The following is an 18842-nucleotide window of genomic DNA, read 5'->3' as shown; positions in this document are numbered from 1 at the left end:
CTGAGAAAAGATTTTTATATATTGATTGGAAGCTAAGAAAATGTGAGAAAATGTGAGCAACAAATACAAAATGCATTTTTTATAATATTTTCAAGATGACAACCAAACACCTGAAAAAAAATTTCAAAGTATTTTTTCAAATGTTACCAAACACCTAAAAATATTTTCTTTTCCCGAAAATGTTTTCAGCTGAAATCATTTTACACCCGGAAACTATTTACTGCCGAAACAAACGCAGCCTAAGACGGTCTATCTAACATTTCTTGTTTTGAAAACATGCATGTTTCATGTTCATGTGAAAGCGTTGATTTCTAAGAGAGCATCAAAGCTTCATTTCCCAAGTAAGGAATGACTTGGATTTTGTTTTCGGCTAGGTAGAATCACGTGGATCTTAAATGCTTATCTCTTTCACGTAGCTGTGCGAGAGTGTACAGTTATCATCTTCCATGGTGACAATTTGACATGCTTGACTAAGTAAATCGTACGCACAACTTGTAATCTAGTATGACAATTTGAAGTATCCATAGGATACATGTGTATTCATTCTTTAATTATATACACTTTATCACAGTCCCATTCCAATATTATATACTTTTTTTTTTTTTTTGTTGAGAAAAACAATATTATATACTTGGACATGTAAAAATGACGGTCCAAGCAATCCACCACAAGTCACGCAGCGACTAATCAAATTACAACTAGCTATAACTAAATAAATGTCAATCTCACTTTAAAAAAAGAAGTCAAAACTTGTCTAGTGGAGGCAATATCTAGTAAACCTTATAATAAAGAGGTCACGGGACACCCGTTATATTGAAACAGATGCATTTGGTCATTTCTCGTTAAGGGGAATATAAATTGATAAGAAAACATCAGACAAGATTAAAATAACAGGCCTTTTAGGCTAAGTCTTGATTTAATTAGTCACATAATTTTGAGATACCTTTGTTAAATTATTATTATTATTATTTTTTGGCCTAAGATAATTGCTCCAATGATAGGGGGATACAGTCAACGAAGGGATTTGCAACTCTTTACCTTTTAGGAGTCTGATTCAATTAGTCAAAAATAATATTTAGCCACTAATTATATTTGTCAAACTATTATATTTTTGTTGAACTAAACAGATAATATCTCCAATGATAGGAGGAAATGGTCAACAAAGGAATTGCAATTTGCAACTTGACTTTGATTGCAGAACACATGAACTGTATGCCCCAATTCAGTAAAGGAGACGAGCCAATTGCCAAATGAGAAGGAATGCCAAATTTGATTGGTTTTATGAAGTCTATAGTCTAAACAAAAAAATTTCACAATTGTTGACGCGTATCACGTGGCAAATTATTAATAGTTGAAAAAGAAAAATGTTTGAGAAAATAAAAAATATACTATTTTTTTTACAACTCTTGACTTTGATTGCAGAATGCATGAACTGTATGCCCCAATTTAGGAAAGGAGACGAGCCAATTGCCAAATGAGAAGGAACGCCATATTTGATCGGTTTTATGAAAAAGTCTATAGTTATAATAAAAAAATTTTGCAATTGTTAACACGTATCATATGACAAATTATTAAAAGTTGAAAAAGAAAAAAAATATATGGAAAAATAAAAAATAGACTAATTTTTTTTTTTTCATAAAAATTGTATCAAAATTTTCTTAAAATAATCAATTAACAATAAATATTCTTCTAAATTAATAAAGTGCACTTATTAACTAAACCCATTTATAATAAGTAAAAAATATTACTCATAATTAACCAAAATGATAATTAGTAAAAACTTATCACTTCAATTCAATTATAAAATGATAGTAATTAGTAAAAACTTATTACTTCAACTCAATTATAGTAAAAAATATTCTGACATTTGTTGTAATCCATTGTTTCGGTTTTTTCTAGAAGAGAAATACGTGTGGAATAGCTTTCACAGTCTAAATCTGTATGCTTTTCCGGTTTCCAGGAATTTAAAGTGTCTGAGATTGATTCACATTTGGCTCAACCTGTAAAAAAAGTCAGCGCTTCCACACGCGCTCGCTTGTTATCTCATTCCTCAATGGGATACCACATAGGCACATACTGTACCTTATCTAGAAGACTAAAGACAACTTATTTTCTTCAAAATTAATAATGAAAGGGAAAAAAATTGTTAAAAGTATCTATTGTAATAATAATGAAAAAGAGAGAGAGAGAGAGAGAGAGAGAGAGCTGCTGAGAAGTTAAGAAAATTTGCAAAAGGGAAACCCAGATTTGAATAATTGAATAATTACATTGAGGAGATAGATATGAACTCTAAATATCTCCGAGATGAATAATCAAACCATAAACACAATTACAAAAATCACACTCTCAATCCGACCTCTGTTTTTGTTTACAGGGAGGGTATGTTACAAATAGGACAGTCTAAAAAATAAAAAAATTCTAGACATCCGTGCCTTCATGAATTGTGCTCAATCTGAGTCTAAACGATCGAACAGCCAACTTAGCCCTTTTAGAATTAAATCTCGGCAACTTTCTGACTGACCCAGCTCGAGATAATTTACCAGCACCGGCTACACCCACAGTCTTAGCATCAACAACAAGGGGCTTGTTCATATTACTATTATACTCAAACCCATAATCATTAATCTTGCTATAATTTTCTGAAGAAGCGGATCGATTAACCAAAAGGACCGGAGATATGCGAGACTTTTTGCGGCGATAACCGTCCTTTGTGGAGGCGTTTTGTATAGCCACGCTGGCTTTAACAGCCAAAGCGGCCATATCAGAAGCAGTCAAACGTTGCTGAAGCTTAGACAGAGGAAGAACAAAGTAGATCTGGTCGGCCTCAAGTTCGACATTCAAATCCAAGACAGGAATGTAATCTTCGTAATACAAACGGTCGGAATTGCAAACGAAGTACGATGAACACAAGCAATCCTCGGATTCAAGAAGTTGAGACACGTTTATAGGGACAGGATACTCGCGAAGAATACCGTTGGTGGAGATTACCTTAGCAGATGGCTGAGATGGCTGAGACTGAGACTTCACTGAAGAGAAGCAAGCACCCATTTCGATAAATAACCCAGGTTTTAAAATTAGTAATTCTTTTTTTTTCTTTCTTTTGGTGTGTGAATGGAGAACAAAACACAAACACAAAGAGCAAGAGCAGGAGCAGGAGCAGGAGCAAGAGCAGGAGCAGGAGAGAGATAGACAGAGGAAATGAGGGAAGAAATGAGACAATACGAAAAGTACGCGGCGTGCGTTGGTCTTTAAATGTGGAGGTACTTGGGAAGTAATTAACGAGTGACGCAAGCGAAGCCGTCAGCAGCGAATTCTGTTGTGGAAATTGTCCAAAACGAATAGACAGGAGAGAGAGAAAGAGAGCGTTTTTACTTTTTAGCCATAAGCGATGACGCGTACGCTGCTTGAGTGCTTGTAATGGAGGAGAGGGACCGCGGTATTAATAGAAAAATAATAGGACTACAATTTCTTTCACAATTTTTGCCTTAATTTGTTCAAATGGTAAGTTATAAATAGTAAATTAAAAGTGGTGGATTAATAACTATACCACTCACAACTCGGTACTTAAGATTACCATTTGTTGCGTGAACAAATAATAACAAAAATTGTGAGAAAAAAAAGTTATGGTCTTAGTATTACTTGCATTAATACGAAGCTACGTGGAAACCGGAAATTAGGGGATGAAACTTGGACTTCAAGCTTACAACGTACAAGTGGTGTTGTGTGAAACTTGTTGTTGTACTACATTTTGTACGTAGAGCATCAGCATAACTGAATATCGGAATTTTGTGCCGTACAACTAACTTCGTTACGCTTTGATTATTTTTATTTTCTTCTTCGCCGGCTAAGGAGAAGGCGCAAGCAACCGGTACATCACTGCTGGTATGAACTTTTTGACTTATTTTCGGCAGAGAATTGTGAAACTTAGGGAAAGTATTGTGACAGAGTACGTATAAAAAAAAATTAGAAAACTTATTCCGTACAATTCCAATGTGACAGAGTGTGTATCTATATAAAAGTATTGTGACAAAAAATTGTGAAATAATTTGTGGTTCTAGAACTATTCTTTTCGGTAATATCATTATATTCATGACTTATTATCAAATATAACAGTTGACATATCACAATTTGCGTATTTTATCTATTTATTATTATTATTATTATTATTATTATTATTATTATTATTATTATGTATCTATAATATAAAATATATAAGATCATTTTTTTTTTTTTTACAGAAGAAAAAAATAGTTTTAATTGACCTCATATATGCTTAGGGGCAGAACTAGTATTTTAAGAGTGAGGGGACCAAAGTAATAACAAAAATAAAATTTATTCAATTTAAGAATACTATATGAGAATTATGTGAAAATTGGGGGGGGGGGGGGGGGGGAAACCAAATATTTTTTAATTTTTAAAATAAATTTAAGGGTGATTTTTTAATTATTGAAAATTTTAGGGGGCCATGACCCCCACAACACATTAAGTAGTTCCGGCCCTCTATATGGTGTTATATAAGTTTTTGAAACCTCATAATATTATATTATACAAATTTTTAAAACCTCATAATTTTATACATCATTATTTTAAAATATATTTATTTAATTTGAATGTAAATTCTATTTCATATTTAAACCCTTTATTTGAATCATGAGCCAACATATTTTCTTTAAATGACACTCCTAAAATAGAAAGTTTTTTTTTTTAAAAGATAATTACAATATGTTGCTAACCCCGCAATTCAAACCATTTCCCTTCTAAACTCCTAAGCACTTTGTGCATAGAGAGATACCAATTCAGCTACAAGACCTTTGGCTAGAATAGATATATATATATATATATATATATATAGGGTTGGGTTCAAGTTACACCTAGTGTAACTCTAAACAATGTTACACCACCCAATAACTTATTATTGAATTCATATTTTGAAAATCCAACCATTGAATTTCATGTTCTATATGTTCTTAATATGCATGCCAATTTTCATATCAATAAGATGATATTTACCATTTGATCTATAAACTCATATTTTATGCATTATTTTAAACTACAAAAATTTGAATTTTAACAATTGATTGATGACATGGCTATTAATCTTTGATCACCTCGAAATTTTGCAAGCATGAAGAATATACGAAGATAATGTAATCTAATGGTGGATTTGTCAGTATTCGCATCCAATTAAAAAATATTGAGTGGTGTAACATTGTTTAGAGTTACACCAAGTGTAACTTGAACCCAACCCATATATATATATATATATATATATATATATATATATATATATTTTTTTTAACACAATAGATACTTAATTGTGTTAAAATATGCTTGAATATTTAATTAACACAATAGATACCAAATACACTGATGGAGCTTGGATTAATAAACATGAAAAAGGATTATTTAATTTGGCATATCCTTCTTGCCCAAAAAAAAAAAAAAACTTTTGAAGTTTGGGTAGAAGATTCACCTTGTATGCTTATGGCGAATGCAAATCATCTATACCATTTTTTGTGTACCATTCTATGTTTCACCAATCACTATCTATCATGTGTATAATTACTTTCCATTTTAAACTTCAGTTATTCTATAAGGAAAGTAAAATGAAAACATGACAAGTAATTATTGGTGGAACATAGAGTGGTACATAACAAGTGGTATAGAAAATTTAGACTCGCTTATAGCCTCCTTAATTGAAGATGTATTGAATTTATCTTCACATGATTAAATTTTTCATTCTTCACAACAACAACAACAACAACAACAACAATAATAATAATACAGTGACGTAGTTATTTGTTGGCGGAGTTTCTTTAAAAAACCCTAATACGCGTTTGGATAGCTGATTGCGTTTCAGCATTTGGCATTTTTGCCTTTTTTTATTTTACCAGCGCCTCTTGCACTGTTCATGGGACATGAACAGTGCATTAAGGCAAATGAACAGTGCTGAATAGTGTTTTCAAGGTTGAACAGTAACCCAGAAATGATAACCTCCTTAATTGAAGATGTATTGAATTTATCTTCACATGATTAAATTTTTCATTCTTCACAACAACAACAACAACAACAACAATAATAATAATAATACAGTGACGTAGCTATTTGTTGGCGGAATTTCTTTAAAAAACCTTAATATGCATTTGGATAGCTAATTGCGTTTTAGCGTCTGGCGTTTTTGCCTTTTCTTTTACCAACGCCTCTTGTACTGTTTATGAGACATGAACAGTGCATTAAGGCAAATGAACAGTGCTAAACAGTGTTTTCAAGATTGACCAGTAACTCAAAAATTATTTTTTTTTATTGTTTTCAACAATAAGTTTTTAGTTTTCAGTAAAATAAACGGTATTCAAACACACACTTAATGAACAGTGCATTAAGGCAAATGAACAGTGCTAAATAGTGTTTTCAAGGTTGAACAGTAACCCAGAAATGATAACCTCCTTAATTGAAGATGTATTGAATTTATCTTCACATGATTAAATTTTTCATTCTTCACAACAACAACAACAACAACAACAATAATAATAATAATAATAATAATACAGTGACGTAGCTATTTGTTGGCGGAATTTCTTTAAAAAACCTTAATATGCATTTGGATAGCTAATTGCGTTTTAGCATCTGGCGCTTTTGCCTTTTCTTTTACCAACGCCTCTTGTACTGTTTATGAGACATGAACAGTGCATTAAGGCAAATGAACAGTGCTAAACAGTGTTTTCAAGATTGACCAGTAACTCAAAAATTATTTTTTTTATTGTTTTCAACAATAAGTTTTTAGTTTTCAGTAAAATAAACGGTATTCAAACACACACTTAATGAACAGTGCATTAAGGAAAATGAACAGTGCTAAACAGTGTTTTCAAGATTGACCAGTAACTCAAAAATTATTTTTTTTATTTTTTTCAACAATAAGTTTTTAGTTTTCAATAAAATAAACGGTATTCAAACACACACTTAATGAACAGTGCATTAAGGCAAATGAACAGTGCTAAATAGTGTTTTCAAGGTTGAACAGTAACCCAGAAATGATAACCTCCTTAATTGAAGATGTATTGAATTTATCTTCACATGATTAAATTTTTCATTCTTCACAACAACAACAACAACAACAACAATAATAATAATACAGTGACGTAGCTATTTGTTGGCGGAATTTCTTTAAAAAACCTTAATATGCATTTGGATAGCTAATTGCGTTTTAGCGTCTGCCGTTTTTGCCTTTTCTTTTACCAACGCCTCTTGTACTGTTTATGAGACATGAACAGTGCATTAAGGCAAATGAACAGTGTTAAACAGTGTTTTCAAGATTGAACAGTAACTCAAAAAAAAAAAATTTTTATTGTTTTCAACAATAAGTTTTTAATTTTCAGTAAAATAAACGGTATTCAAACACACACTTAGTATATAATATTTAAAGGAAAATACTTGATGCTATCGCCAAAGGAGCCAGGAAATTGATAGGTAACACATGTCAAGTGATGGATAAAATGAAGGGGGATAACGTGGCCTTATTTATTTATTTTTATTTATTTTTGATCTGATAATGTGGTCTTATTTGTGTGAATGGTTTGTTGGGTTATTGTTATGAAATTGCACAGCTGGGGTGTACATCCTAAAATTGTTATTCTTTTGTATCATTATCATTAACTTTATATTGCAATAAATTTCTACCGTTTATGATTAAAAGAAAAAGAAAGAAAGAAAGATACAGAATCCCCATATTTTGGCCCCCCCAAATTGAAAACTACTCTTTCAAAAAGTTTCTTTTAGAAAACTAGACCTTCCAAATTAAAAGTTGACCCAAAGAATTAAAAAAAGAAAATGATCACTTGACCCATATATATATATATATACTTGATGCTATCGCCAAAGGAGCCAGGAAATTGATAAGTAACACATGTCAAGTGATGGATAAAATGAAGGGGGATAACGTGGCCTTATTTATTTATTTATGTAATTTATTTTTTTTTTTGGATCTGATAACGTGGTCTTATATGTGTGAATGGTTTGTTGGGTTATTGTTATGAAATTGTATAGCTGGGGTGTTCATCCTAAAATTGTTATTCTTTTGTATCATTATCATTAACTTTATATTGCAATAAATTTCTACCGTTTATGATTAAAAGTAAAAGAAAGAAAGAAAGATACAGAATCCTTATATTTTGGCCCCCCAAAATTGAAAACTACTCTTTCAAAAAGTTTCTTTTTGAAAACTTGACCTTCCAAATTAAAAGTTGACCCAAAGAATTAAAAAAAGAAAATGATCACTTGACCTATATATATATATATTTTTTATGGGAAATACTGAAAACTTTTATTGAACTATAGAAATACAATTTACATCTTGTAGGAGAGCTTGTACAATAGAACAAGGATCCTCTTCTAACCAAACTGAAAAATCATCTATGCCTTGGGCATATTTTGCTAATAAATGAACCGATTTATTCCCTTACCTACCGACATGGGAGGACTCAACCTGTCGAAATTCCCTTGAAATTGATAGGGAGCTGTATACAATGGCAGCCATAGACGAGGGAGGGGGTGAAATTTCCTTCAACGCATTGATCACTAGTAGGGAATCACCTTCGAGAATGAAGTCTTGAATGAGGAGGTCTTTCGCAAATTGCAATCTAGTCTCCACCGCTTTTGCTTCTACTTCTACCGCTTTTAAAAGGGCCCAAATCTTCTTGCTAAGAGCACCAATAGTATTGCCACCTGCATCTCAAACCACGACACCCACACTAGCTCCTTTTTGAGAAGTGAACACTGCCCCGTCAATATTAATTTTGAACTTATTCAGTGGTGGTGGTTGCCAGCATGCAGGCTGGGCAATCCGTGGCATATCATGTTCTTTGACACATGCCTGATACTCAGCCAAATACTCTAACGCATCATTCACAATCTTACTTACACTTTTCTTCACACCACCAGTCCGAGCTTCATTTCGAGAAGTGCATAAAGCCCACACCACAATGACAATATTCTCTAACTGCAGAGCGTCCCACTTTGCCTCAAAAACACCATACCATAATAAATCCATGAAAGAGTGAAATTGGATGTTTGTATGAGCAGGGAAGATCTTCAACAGGGCCCATGCTTCACGTACCCGTTCACACTCCCAAAACATATGGCCAGACGTCTCTAACCCCGATTGGCACATCTCGCAGGTACCTTCAGTTATCACTTTCCTCCTTACTAAATTTTCTTTAGTGGGAAGAATATCTTTGCATGCCCTCCAAGCAAAGTGATGGACCTTGTGAGGAGTGTTAATCTTCCACAGGAGCTTCCAAAACTTCCCCTGCCAACTATCATCTGAGGCAGCCCCACCAACATTTTCAGAGGCCAACTCCATTGCTATTTTATACGCACTACGAACACTGAACCTACCATTATTTGTGTGTGCCCAAACCTGCTTGTCCTCGGGTAGCTTAGAGCTTAAAGCAATACAACAAATCTCATTGGCTTCATGTGGGAGGAAGATGCTTCGGATTAATTTTGTTCTCCACATCCTTGAAGTTGGGTCAATTAATTCACTAACCCGAGCCTCCATAGGTAAACCAACGGGGGGAGAGACTACCTTATACGTGGAGGGAATGGGGATCCACTTGTCCACCCAAATCCGAATGCTGTCACCATTACCTACTTGCCACCATATGCCCTTTTTTACTATATTTTGCCCAGCCATTATACTCGTCCAAGCAAAAGAAGGGTTTGCACCCAAACTAGCTTGGAGAAAATCGCATCTAGGGAAATACTTAGCCTTTAAAACTCTATACAACAGTGAATCTCCACCCAATTGTAACCTCCACCCCTGTTTTGCTAACAAAGCAAGGTTGAACTGTTTTAGATATCTAAACCCTAGACCACCTTGAGATTTGGGGGTGCAAAGCTTGTCCCAACTAATTCAGGCCATCTTTCTTTCATCCTTCTGTTGCCCCCCACCAAAAATTCCTCATAAGACTGGTCATCTCCTCATAGAGTGAATCTGGAATCTTGAAACAACTTATAGCATATGTTGGAATTGTCTAGGCTACTACTTTAATCAGAATTCATTTTCCTACTTTTGAGAGTAGTTTTTCCTTCCAACCAGCCAGTTTTTTGGCTAGTTTCTCCTTGATCTCCTTGAAAGAGTTTGTCCTGTTCTTCCCCACCAGAGAAGGCAGACCCAAGTATTTTTCATGTTGTTTAATAACTTGTGCCTCGAATCCAAGGAATATGAATTTAGATGCATGACTAACTAGCTGAACTTATATAACCCAATAAACATACTTGATCCAAATAAATTTAAAACTCCAAAGAAACAAGTACTCTTAAAAACCTCTTACAACAAACTAAACTCCACAAAATCAAAAATAATCTCCACTATATAAAACATGAATTACAAAATAAAGGTAACTAAAATTCTGTAAGTCTTCAAGTAATATTGAAGTCACCTACAACTTCCACGTTCTACCTTGCACCTTACAAAGCGATCCAATGGTTCTATATTCCCAACTACACTTTAATCTAAAAATAGTAATTGATGGGGTGAGCCACACATCTAATAAGCAATTATACAGAATACACAACGGAATAGAGTCAAGCAAGACACGAATATTTTGATTTTTTTCACAAACTCATTCAATGAAATCAAAAATAATTATTCCAAAACATATAACAAATCACTTAATACATATGTAATCGCATCTTAAAATCATTAGAAAACACATACATATAATTGATCAGAGCATAGTGTCACATATACACATCATATATTCTCACATACAATCCTGTAAGCAGATACTAACATCTAACCCCTGCTGGTGAGGGATCAACACGTATTCTTACATACAATTTCGTGAGTGGATTTACACATATATCTGATCAATTCTATAAAACATCTATTTTGAGTCACATTCACAAAACAAAATATATACAAAATAGAATAATTTTCTTAATATTAACAATTATTCCAAATATAGAGACATATCGAATATCACTTTATTGAATTGAAACCGAATCAAAGGATGCTTGACTCTCTTAGGGAATGAATAAGAAACTGAGGAGTTTATATAAATATATTACAATTCTTGAGTAAATCTGAAAATTCTATTTGCTAAAAGAAACATTTTAGATACCATTTGGAGAATAGAAGTATGACTTTGAAATCACTTGGTTTTAACAAATTTAAAGAACAAGAACCTTTTTAGAAAACTTACTTTGAAACTCAATTATTTTCGGAAAATAGTTTAGTTTATAAATCATCTTTTAGATGAGATTTGGACATTCAAAACGTTATTTAAAATTCGAATTTTTTTTTAAAAAAAAGGTCAAAGTTTCTCTTTCAATGATGTAAGAATGTTTTTTGATAAACTTTTAAAAATGTAAGCTTAAAAAAAATATAACTTTTGAAAATCTTAACTGCTAAGAACCTAAATAACGAAGCTTGTGCATATTATGCATAATTACTTACAACACTTGAATCACTCTGAAAGTGCAGCCGAAACAACCTCCAAAAAGCCTCAAAACACTCTTAAATAAGACCTGTATTCAATCATAAAAATTACTTAATATCCTCCACAAAATATAAATCTTATTGAATTATACAAATTGACTCACTAAAATTATACTTTGTTGAACTAAAAGATAACACTAATGCAAAGCATCTTTACCCAAGAATATGTTTCCTTGAATTTATCAAAACTCAAAGCCAACAGCCAATACTTTAGGATTTAATATATGTCATAAACAAAAGTAAAACCTTAAACATGAATTAGGCTCTATAACCATAACTTTGTTCTAAAATGCACACTATGGGCAAACCTAGGATTTAATATATAACCCCAATGAAAACCGTTGGCCAAAACTAATATGACTTGTTCATGAACTTAATATCATTGACCCTAATGTATTTAATATCTAAGCATTTGGGGTTGTAATTAGAATTTGGATAAAAGAAACAAGTCTGCCCTTATCCTTTGAAAGAATTGTATATGTGTTGCATCCTAATGGTTCATTGTGTTAGGGAAATAGTCAACACCTAGGCATAGACTATCGAGGCTATCAATAAGAGAAAATAGGACTTTGACAAAATGAGAGCTAGCTAGTGAAACATGTGTGGGGTCGGGTGCAAATTCTCCAGCAAATCATAATTAACCTTACGGCATAGATCAACAGCCCAAAAGTTCCTATAGACCATAAAGCAACGTAAGCATTATACATGGATTCAACAATTTCGGCTTTTGTTCTAGAGTTCGAATAGTGGCAACCTAGGATTCCAGCATTATTGAAGCAGCGTAAAATCGTAATCTAAGAAATTATCAATTCAACAATTTACACATCACTAAAGTTTTCTATGATAAAATTCTAACTCCTTAATTCTTTGTTTCTAACGGTGAGAAATCATACCTTGAATAATCTGATTGCCTCTTCACTTGTATGTGCTTTAAACTCCAAGAAAAAACCTCTTAGCCTCTTTGATAAAACATTTTTTATGAAAACCCTGGGTATCTCTTCCTCTACCCTGTAGTTCGTATTAGAGATGTGGGCTTAGTGGGGTAGCGGGCTGCAGTTACTAATAAAAAGAATACCTATGACCCATCAATTATATTTAAACTAAAATTTAATAATAACCTCAAATAAAAGTATGTGGGGTATTACATTCTTCCCCTCTTAAAATAAGTTTAGTCCTCTAAACTTGATGTACCTCAATTAGAAAATAGATGGGGGTATTTTTCTTTCATGTCTTCCTCTTTTTCCCATGTCGCTTCTTGAACTGCATGATTTCTTCATAACACTTTCACTAAGGATATACTCCTTGAATATAGCACTTGATCCTTTTTATCAAGAATTTGCACTGGTTGCTCCTCGTAAGACAAGTCCTCTCTAACATTGATCGGCTCATATTCCAAAACATGTGATGGATCAGGCATGTTTTTTCGTAACACTGATACGTAGAATACATTATGAATATGTGACAAAACTGGTGGCAATGCCAACCATTAAGATACATTGCCCACTCTATCCAAGATCTCAAAAGGACCAATATACCTTTGACTTAACTTGCCTTTCTTCCCAAACCTCATCACACCCTTCGATGGAGACACCTTTAAGAATACATGATCCCCAACTTGAAACTCTAAGTCGCGCCTTCTATTATCTGCATAACTCTTTTGCCTACTCTGAGCAGCTAGGAGTCTTTCACGAATTAACTGAATCTTCTCCGTAGTCAATTGAACTAGTTCTAGACCAAGCAGCTTCCTTTCACCCACTTCATTCCAACAAATAGGTGACCTACACTTCCAGCCATATAATGCCTTAAAAGGAGCCATCTCTATGCTAGAATGGTAACTGTTATTATAAGCAAACTCAATTAAAGGCAAGTGAGTCTCCCAACTACCTTTCAAGTCTAACACCTAGGCTCTTAGCATGTCTTCAAGTGTCTGTATCATTCTTTCTGACCGCCCATTAGTTTGAGGATGAAAAGTTGTACTAAAATCTAACTTGGTTCCCATAGCCTTGTGTAAACTATTCCAGAACTTAGAGGTGAAATGAGGGTCTCTATCAGAAACTATAGAGACAGGAACTCCATGCAATTTCACTATTTCCATAACATATAATTGAGCCAATCTATCCAATGAAAACATAGTTTTTTCATTGGTAAAAAATGGGAAGACTTGGTCAATCTATCCATTATTACCCATATAGCATCATGACCCTTAACTGACTTAGGTAATCCAGTCATAAAGTCCATGGAGATATGTTCCCACTTCCACTCCGGAATACTGAGAGGCTGAAGTAATCTAGCAGGCCTTTGATGTTCAACTTTAACTTTCTGACAAATTAAACGCTGGGATACAAAATCTGCAATCTCTCTTTTCATATTATTCCACCAATACACTTCTGTGAGATCTCGATACATTTTGGTGCTACTTGGGTGAACAGTGTATGCAAATTTATGAGCCTCCTCCATAATTTCCCTTTTAAATTCAGCATTATTGGGAACACATAATCGATTTCTAAATCGTAAAACACCATCACCATGAATTTCAAACTCAGCTCGATTACCTTCCTTTACCTCTTCCATAATTTTTACCAAATTAAGATCAGATCCTTGAGCAATCTTCACCTTTTCAACTAAGGTAAGCTGCAATTGAAAATGAACAAGGAGTACCCTTGACTCATTAAATTGGAGCTCCACATTAATCTCCTTCAACTCTTAAAAAAAAAAAAATCTTTTCCTCGAAATTATACTTACCACCCTACCAGAGGATTTTCTACTCAAGACATCAGCCACCGCATTTGCTTTACCAGGGTGATAATGTATTGTACATTCATAGTCTTTCAACAACTCAATCCATCTCCTTTGCCACATATTCAATTCTTTTTGAGAGAACAAATATTTCAAACGTTTATGGTTAGTGTAAATCTCACACATCCCCCCATATAAGTAGTGCCTCCATATCTTTAATGCAAAGACCACTACTGCTAACTCCAAGTCATGAGTAGGGTAATTCTGTTCATACCTTTTTAGCTGCCTAGAAGCATATGCTATCACCTTTCCATGCTGCATAAGCACACAACCAATACCTTTCTGTGAAGCATCACTGTAAATTACAAACCCTCCTGAACCCGTTGGCAATGTCAAAACTGGAGCAGAAACCAACCAGTCTTTCAATTCTTGAAAGCTCTTTTCACATTCATCTTTCCACAAGAATTTAGCATTCTTTTGGGTCAACCTAGTCAAGGGACCTGCTATATGTGAAAAACCTTCAACAAACCTCCTATAGTAACCTGTAAGACCCAAGAAACATGTTGGTCTAGGCCAATTTACCACAACTTCCACCTTTTTAGGATCCACAAAAATTCCATCCTTAGATATTACATGCCCCAAGAACCTTACCTCATCTAAACAAAACTCACACTTCTTAAACTTGGCATATAATTTTTGCTTCCTCAAGACCTGCAACACCATCCTCAAATGTTCTTCATGCTCCTCCTGAGTTTTAGAATATACTAAAATATCATCAATAAAAACAATAACAAACCGATCCAAATAAGGCTTGAACACACAGTTCATTAAATCCATGAAGGCAGTAGGGGCATTAGTCATTCCAAATGGCATCACCAAAAACTCGTAGTGTCCATAATGGGTACGAAAGGCAGTTTTAGGTATATCTTCTTGCTTAACCTTGAGTTGATGATAACCTAATCTAAGGTCAGTCTTCGAAAAAACCTTAGCACCTTGCAATTGATCAAACAAATCATCAATCCTAGGTAAAGGATATTTGTTCCTCATAGTGACCTTATTCAACTGCCTATAGTCAATCCATAATCTCATATACCCGTCCTTTTTCTTTACAAAAAGAATAGAAGCACCCCAAGGAGATACACTGGATCAAATAAATCCCTTTTCTAAAAGCTCTTGCAATTGCAATTTAAGCTCCTTCAACTCTGTAGGTGCCATATGATATGGTGCCATAGAAATAGGTGTAATTTCTGGCACTAAATCAATGGTAAATTCTATCTCTCTATCAAACGGTAACCCAAGGAGATCCTCAGGAAATACATCAACAAAGTCCCTTACAATAGGAATGTCATCAATCTTAATCCCTTCCTTCTGGTTATCCACCACATAAGCAAGATAACCTTTACAACGTTTTCTTAATAACTTATTAGCATGAATGGCAGAAATAATATTAGGCATGAGCTCTCTCTTGACCCATGAAATACAAATTTAGGTCGACCTGGAATACAAAACACCACTTCCTTCTTGTTCTCTTTTTATAATACATTTGGCCCTACAAAAATGGACATCAATGACACATATTGCCATGGGTTTTCATCCCTCATGGACTCTTATTATTAGTAAATATTTTAGGTTTTGATGAATATTTGTAATGGGACTTTGGGCAATAAGTTGTAATATTTAAAATAAGATTACAAGCTTAATTACTTCAAAATGCTTTTGTAAATAAAATTTACTATTTTTGAAATGATGAATTCCATATCATAAGTAATGTTTATGGTTCTGATAATCACATCATAATTTAAATGGTAAAGGATATTTGTTCCTCATAGTGACCTTATTCAACTGCCTATAGTCAATCCATAATCTCATAGACCCATCCTTTTTCTTTACAAAAAGAACAGAAGCACCCCAAGGAGATACACTGGATCGAATAAATCCCTTTTCTAAAAGCTCTTGCAATTGCAATTTAAGCTCCTTCAACTCTGTAGGTGCCATATGATATGGTGCCATAGAAATAGGTGTAATTTCTGGCACTAAATCAATGGCAAATTCTATCTCTCTATCAAACGGTAACCCAAGGAGATCCTCAGGAAATACATCAACAAAGTCCCTCACAATAGGAATGTCATCAATCTTAATCCCTTCCTTCTGGTTATCGACCACATATGCAAGATAACCTTTACAACGTTTTCTAAATAACTTATTAGCATGAATGGCAGAAATAATATTAGGCATGCTCTCTCTTGACCCATGAAATACAAATTTAGGTCGACCTGGAATACAAAACACCACTTCCTTCTTGTTCTCTTTTTATAATATATTTGGCCCTACAAAAATAGACATCAATGACACATATTGCCATGGGTTTCATCCCTCATGGACTCTTATTATTAGTAAATATTTTAGGTTTTGATGAATATTTGTAATGGGCAATAAGTTGTAATATTTAAAATAAGATTACAAGCTTAATTACTTCAAAATGCTTTTGTAAATAAAATTTACTATTTTTGAAATGATGAATTCCATATCATAAGTAATGTTTATGGTTTCTGATACTCACATCATAATTTAAATGGTAAGCTTGTAAAATGAATAGTTACCATGAGATTTGAAAATAAACATTATGTATGTTGTGATATAAATAGTGACCATGGGTTCTATATAAATTCCATGGGTTTATAATATAGTATGAGATAAATATCATAGTTTTAAGATAAATATCATAGTTTTAAGATAAATAACTTTCCATGAGCTCTTATAAGATGATTGCCATGATTTTTGAGATAATAGCTATTTTAAGAAATTAAAACATTATTTATCATTGGACTTTTAAGTGAAATAATTATGACATTGTGTTTTTTGCCAAGTGCTAATAATCTTGGGCTTTTGATAAGATAGTGCCAATGTAAATTGGGCTTTTGATATTGCCAGTGAGAATTGGACTTTTTGATGTTGCCAGTGAGAATTAGACTTATTTTTATGTTGCCAACGAGAACTGGGTTTTTTTGATATTGTCAGTGAAAACTAGGTTTTTTGATATTGCTAGTGAAGATTAGGCTTTTTGATGTTGCCAGTAAGAACTGGACTTTTTTTATGTTGCTAGTGAGAACTGAGCTTTTTGATGTTGTTAATGAGAACTGGGATTTTTGATAAATAATTTTCCATGAGATTGAATCATGGGCTTTGATTATGGATTTGAATTCCATTGATAAATTTGTTTTGCCATGTATTTGAATCATGGGTGTAAGTGCACAATTTGTACCCGGTCTAATCACTAGATGAATTCAGGCCCAAAGAGTCTTATACAATGAAATTTGTAGAGTATGAGTTTGAAATCTAGGTTAAGGGATATTGGAGAGTTGATAAACAGGCTAGAATGCCGCAATCTATGCAAATAATAGATGAATATGACAAAAAACTCTCCTCGGACGTAAGCCGAGGATCACTTGTATTGTCTTTCTTTCTCTAAGCAAAAGATTACAATTGGTCTTCAAGTTTTTCCTCCTCCCCGCTCTTCATATCTCTCCTCTCCTCTTATATCCCTCTTCTTCTATTCTTTCTCTCCCACGTGTAGCACATATTTTCCTCTTAGATACTTGTCCCATCCACCACCTTCTTGAAGTCTTCAAATAATAGCTGGAATGCTGAATATTACTGTTCAGATGTCATTTTTCCATTAATGTGGCCAGAGAGGTAGATGCAGGGCCTTTAATGCGGTGGTAGCAGCTTTTTTCCTCAGATATTTCTCACATGTTCCTCCTTCTAACGAGTGCTTGGATCACGCTTTTACCCAACAGATCTTCCAGAATTTTTTCTCTAAATCCTTTAGCACGTCCCATGGCCTTTACTGGGCCCGTCCGAGAAGATACTTTTCCTCGGATAATTCCTCTGCCCTTGTAGCGCGAACTGGCCTGTGGGCCTCGAAGACTCTGATTAAACAGACTTATACCAACAAACCAGGCCTAAGGCCCAAATGTGCATTTAAGCATTTTTACTCCTGACAATGGGCTTTAATTATGGATTTGAATTCCATTGATAAAATTGTCTTGCCTTACATTTGAATTATGAGCTTTTCAAATATTACTAGGTGTAAAAGTTTTTGGGCTTTAAAAAAGGAACGAGATTTTAACTTGCTTAATAAAATAAATAATTTGGGATTAGGCTTTACAAAAATATTGGGACTTATGGCATTTTATATTTGTAACCTAATTTTGTGATGGAAAGAAGAATGGTTGTGGGCTTGCATGATAATAGTCAAAAAATATTTAGGAAAGCCCAATAACTTGTGGGTGATATTTGAAAATAAATAAGTGTTATTTAAATAATATTAGGTGTAAAAAAATGTACCCTAACAATTTGTAAAGGAAGACAATAAAACAAAGTGCTTGAAATGTAAAGGATGCTCTATTTGTTTCGACAATAATGTTTTCTAAAAAATGAGCAATTTTCTAAAAACTGTGTTATTTTTCAAAAAAATGAGTCATTTTTCAAAAAATGAGTCATATTTCAAAAAATGTTTTCTATAAAACTATCCCATTTTCTTATGTTTGGTAGTAACTTTTAATGAGTTGAAAAACAATTTTTTAACTTTCCTTATATAGCTTACTAT

The 18842-nt window shown here is 33.5% G+C and overlaps 2 protein-coding genes across 2 annotated transcripts; both read right to left on the bottom strand.

Moving 5' to 3' along the window:
- Positions 1-2225: 2225 nt before the first annotated feature.
- On the bottom strand, positions 2226-3216 carry LOC142606208 (uncharacterized). The gene has a single exon (XM_075777594.1). The coding sequence runs from the start codon at positions 3046-3048 to the stop codon at positions 2419-2421; it is 630 nt and encodes a 209-aa protein (XP_075633709.1). The 5' UTR covers positions 3049-3216; the 3' UTR covers positions 2226-2418.
- A 9554-nt stretch (positions 3217-12770) lies between these two features.
- LOC142620520 (uncharacterized) lies at positions 12771-13313 on the bottom strand. The gene is made up of 2 exons (XM_075793903.1): positions 13049-13313; positions 12771-12928 (listed from the first exon to the last, which is right to left on the bottom strand). The coding sequence occupies exons 1-2, from the start codon at positions 13311-13313 to the stop codon at positions 12771-12773; spliced, it is 423 nt and encodes a 140-aa protein (XP_075650018.1).
- Positions 13314-18842: the final 5529 nt, after the last annotated feature.

The sequence above is a fragment of the Castanea sativa genome, chromosome 1, assembly GCF_040712315.1.
Source record: "Castanea sativa cultivar Marrone di Chiusa Pesio chromosome 1, ASM4071231v1".
Classification (NCBI taxonomy): domain Eukaryota; kingdom Viridiplantae; phylum Streptophyta; class Magnoliopsida; order Fagales; family Fagaceae; genus Castanea; species Castanea sativa.
The sequence above is the reverse complement of the archived record's forward strand: the minus strand, read 5'-3'. Positions and strand labels throughout refer to the sequence as shown.

Excerpts from the sequence above, each read along its gene's own strand:
- LOC142606208 (XM_075777594.1), bottom strand. The coding sequence starts at position 3,048 with ATGGGTGCTTGCTTCTCTTCAGTGAAGTCTCAGTCTCAGCCATCTCAG.
- LOC142620520 (XM_075793903.1), bottom strand. The coding sequence starts at position 13,313 with ATGGCTCCTTTTAAGGCATTATATGGCTGGAAGTGTAGGTCACCTATT. Across the intron at positions 12,929-13,048 it reads GATGAGGTTTGGGAAGAAAG|TGTTACGAAAAAACATGCCT; the intron begins GCAAGTTAAGTC and ends TCTACGTATCAG.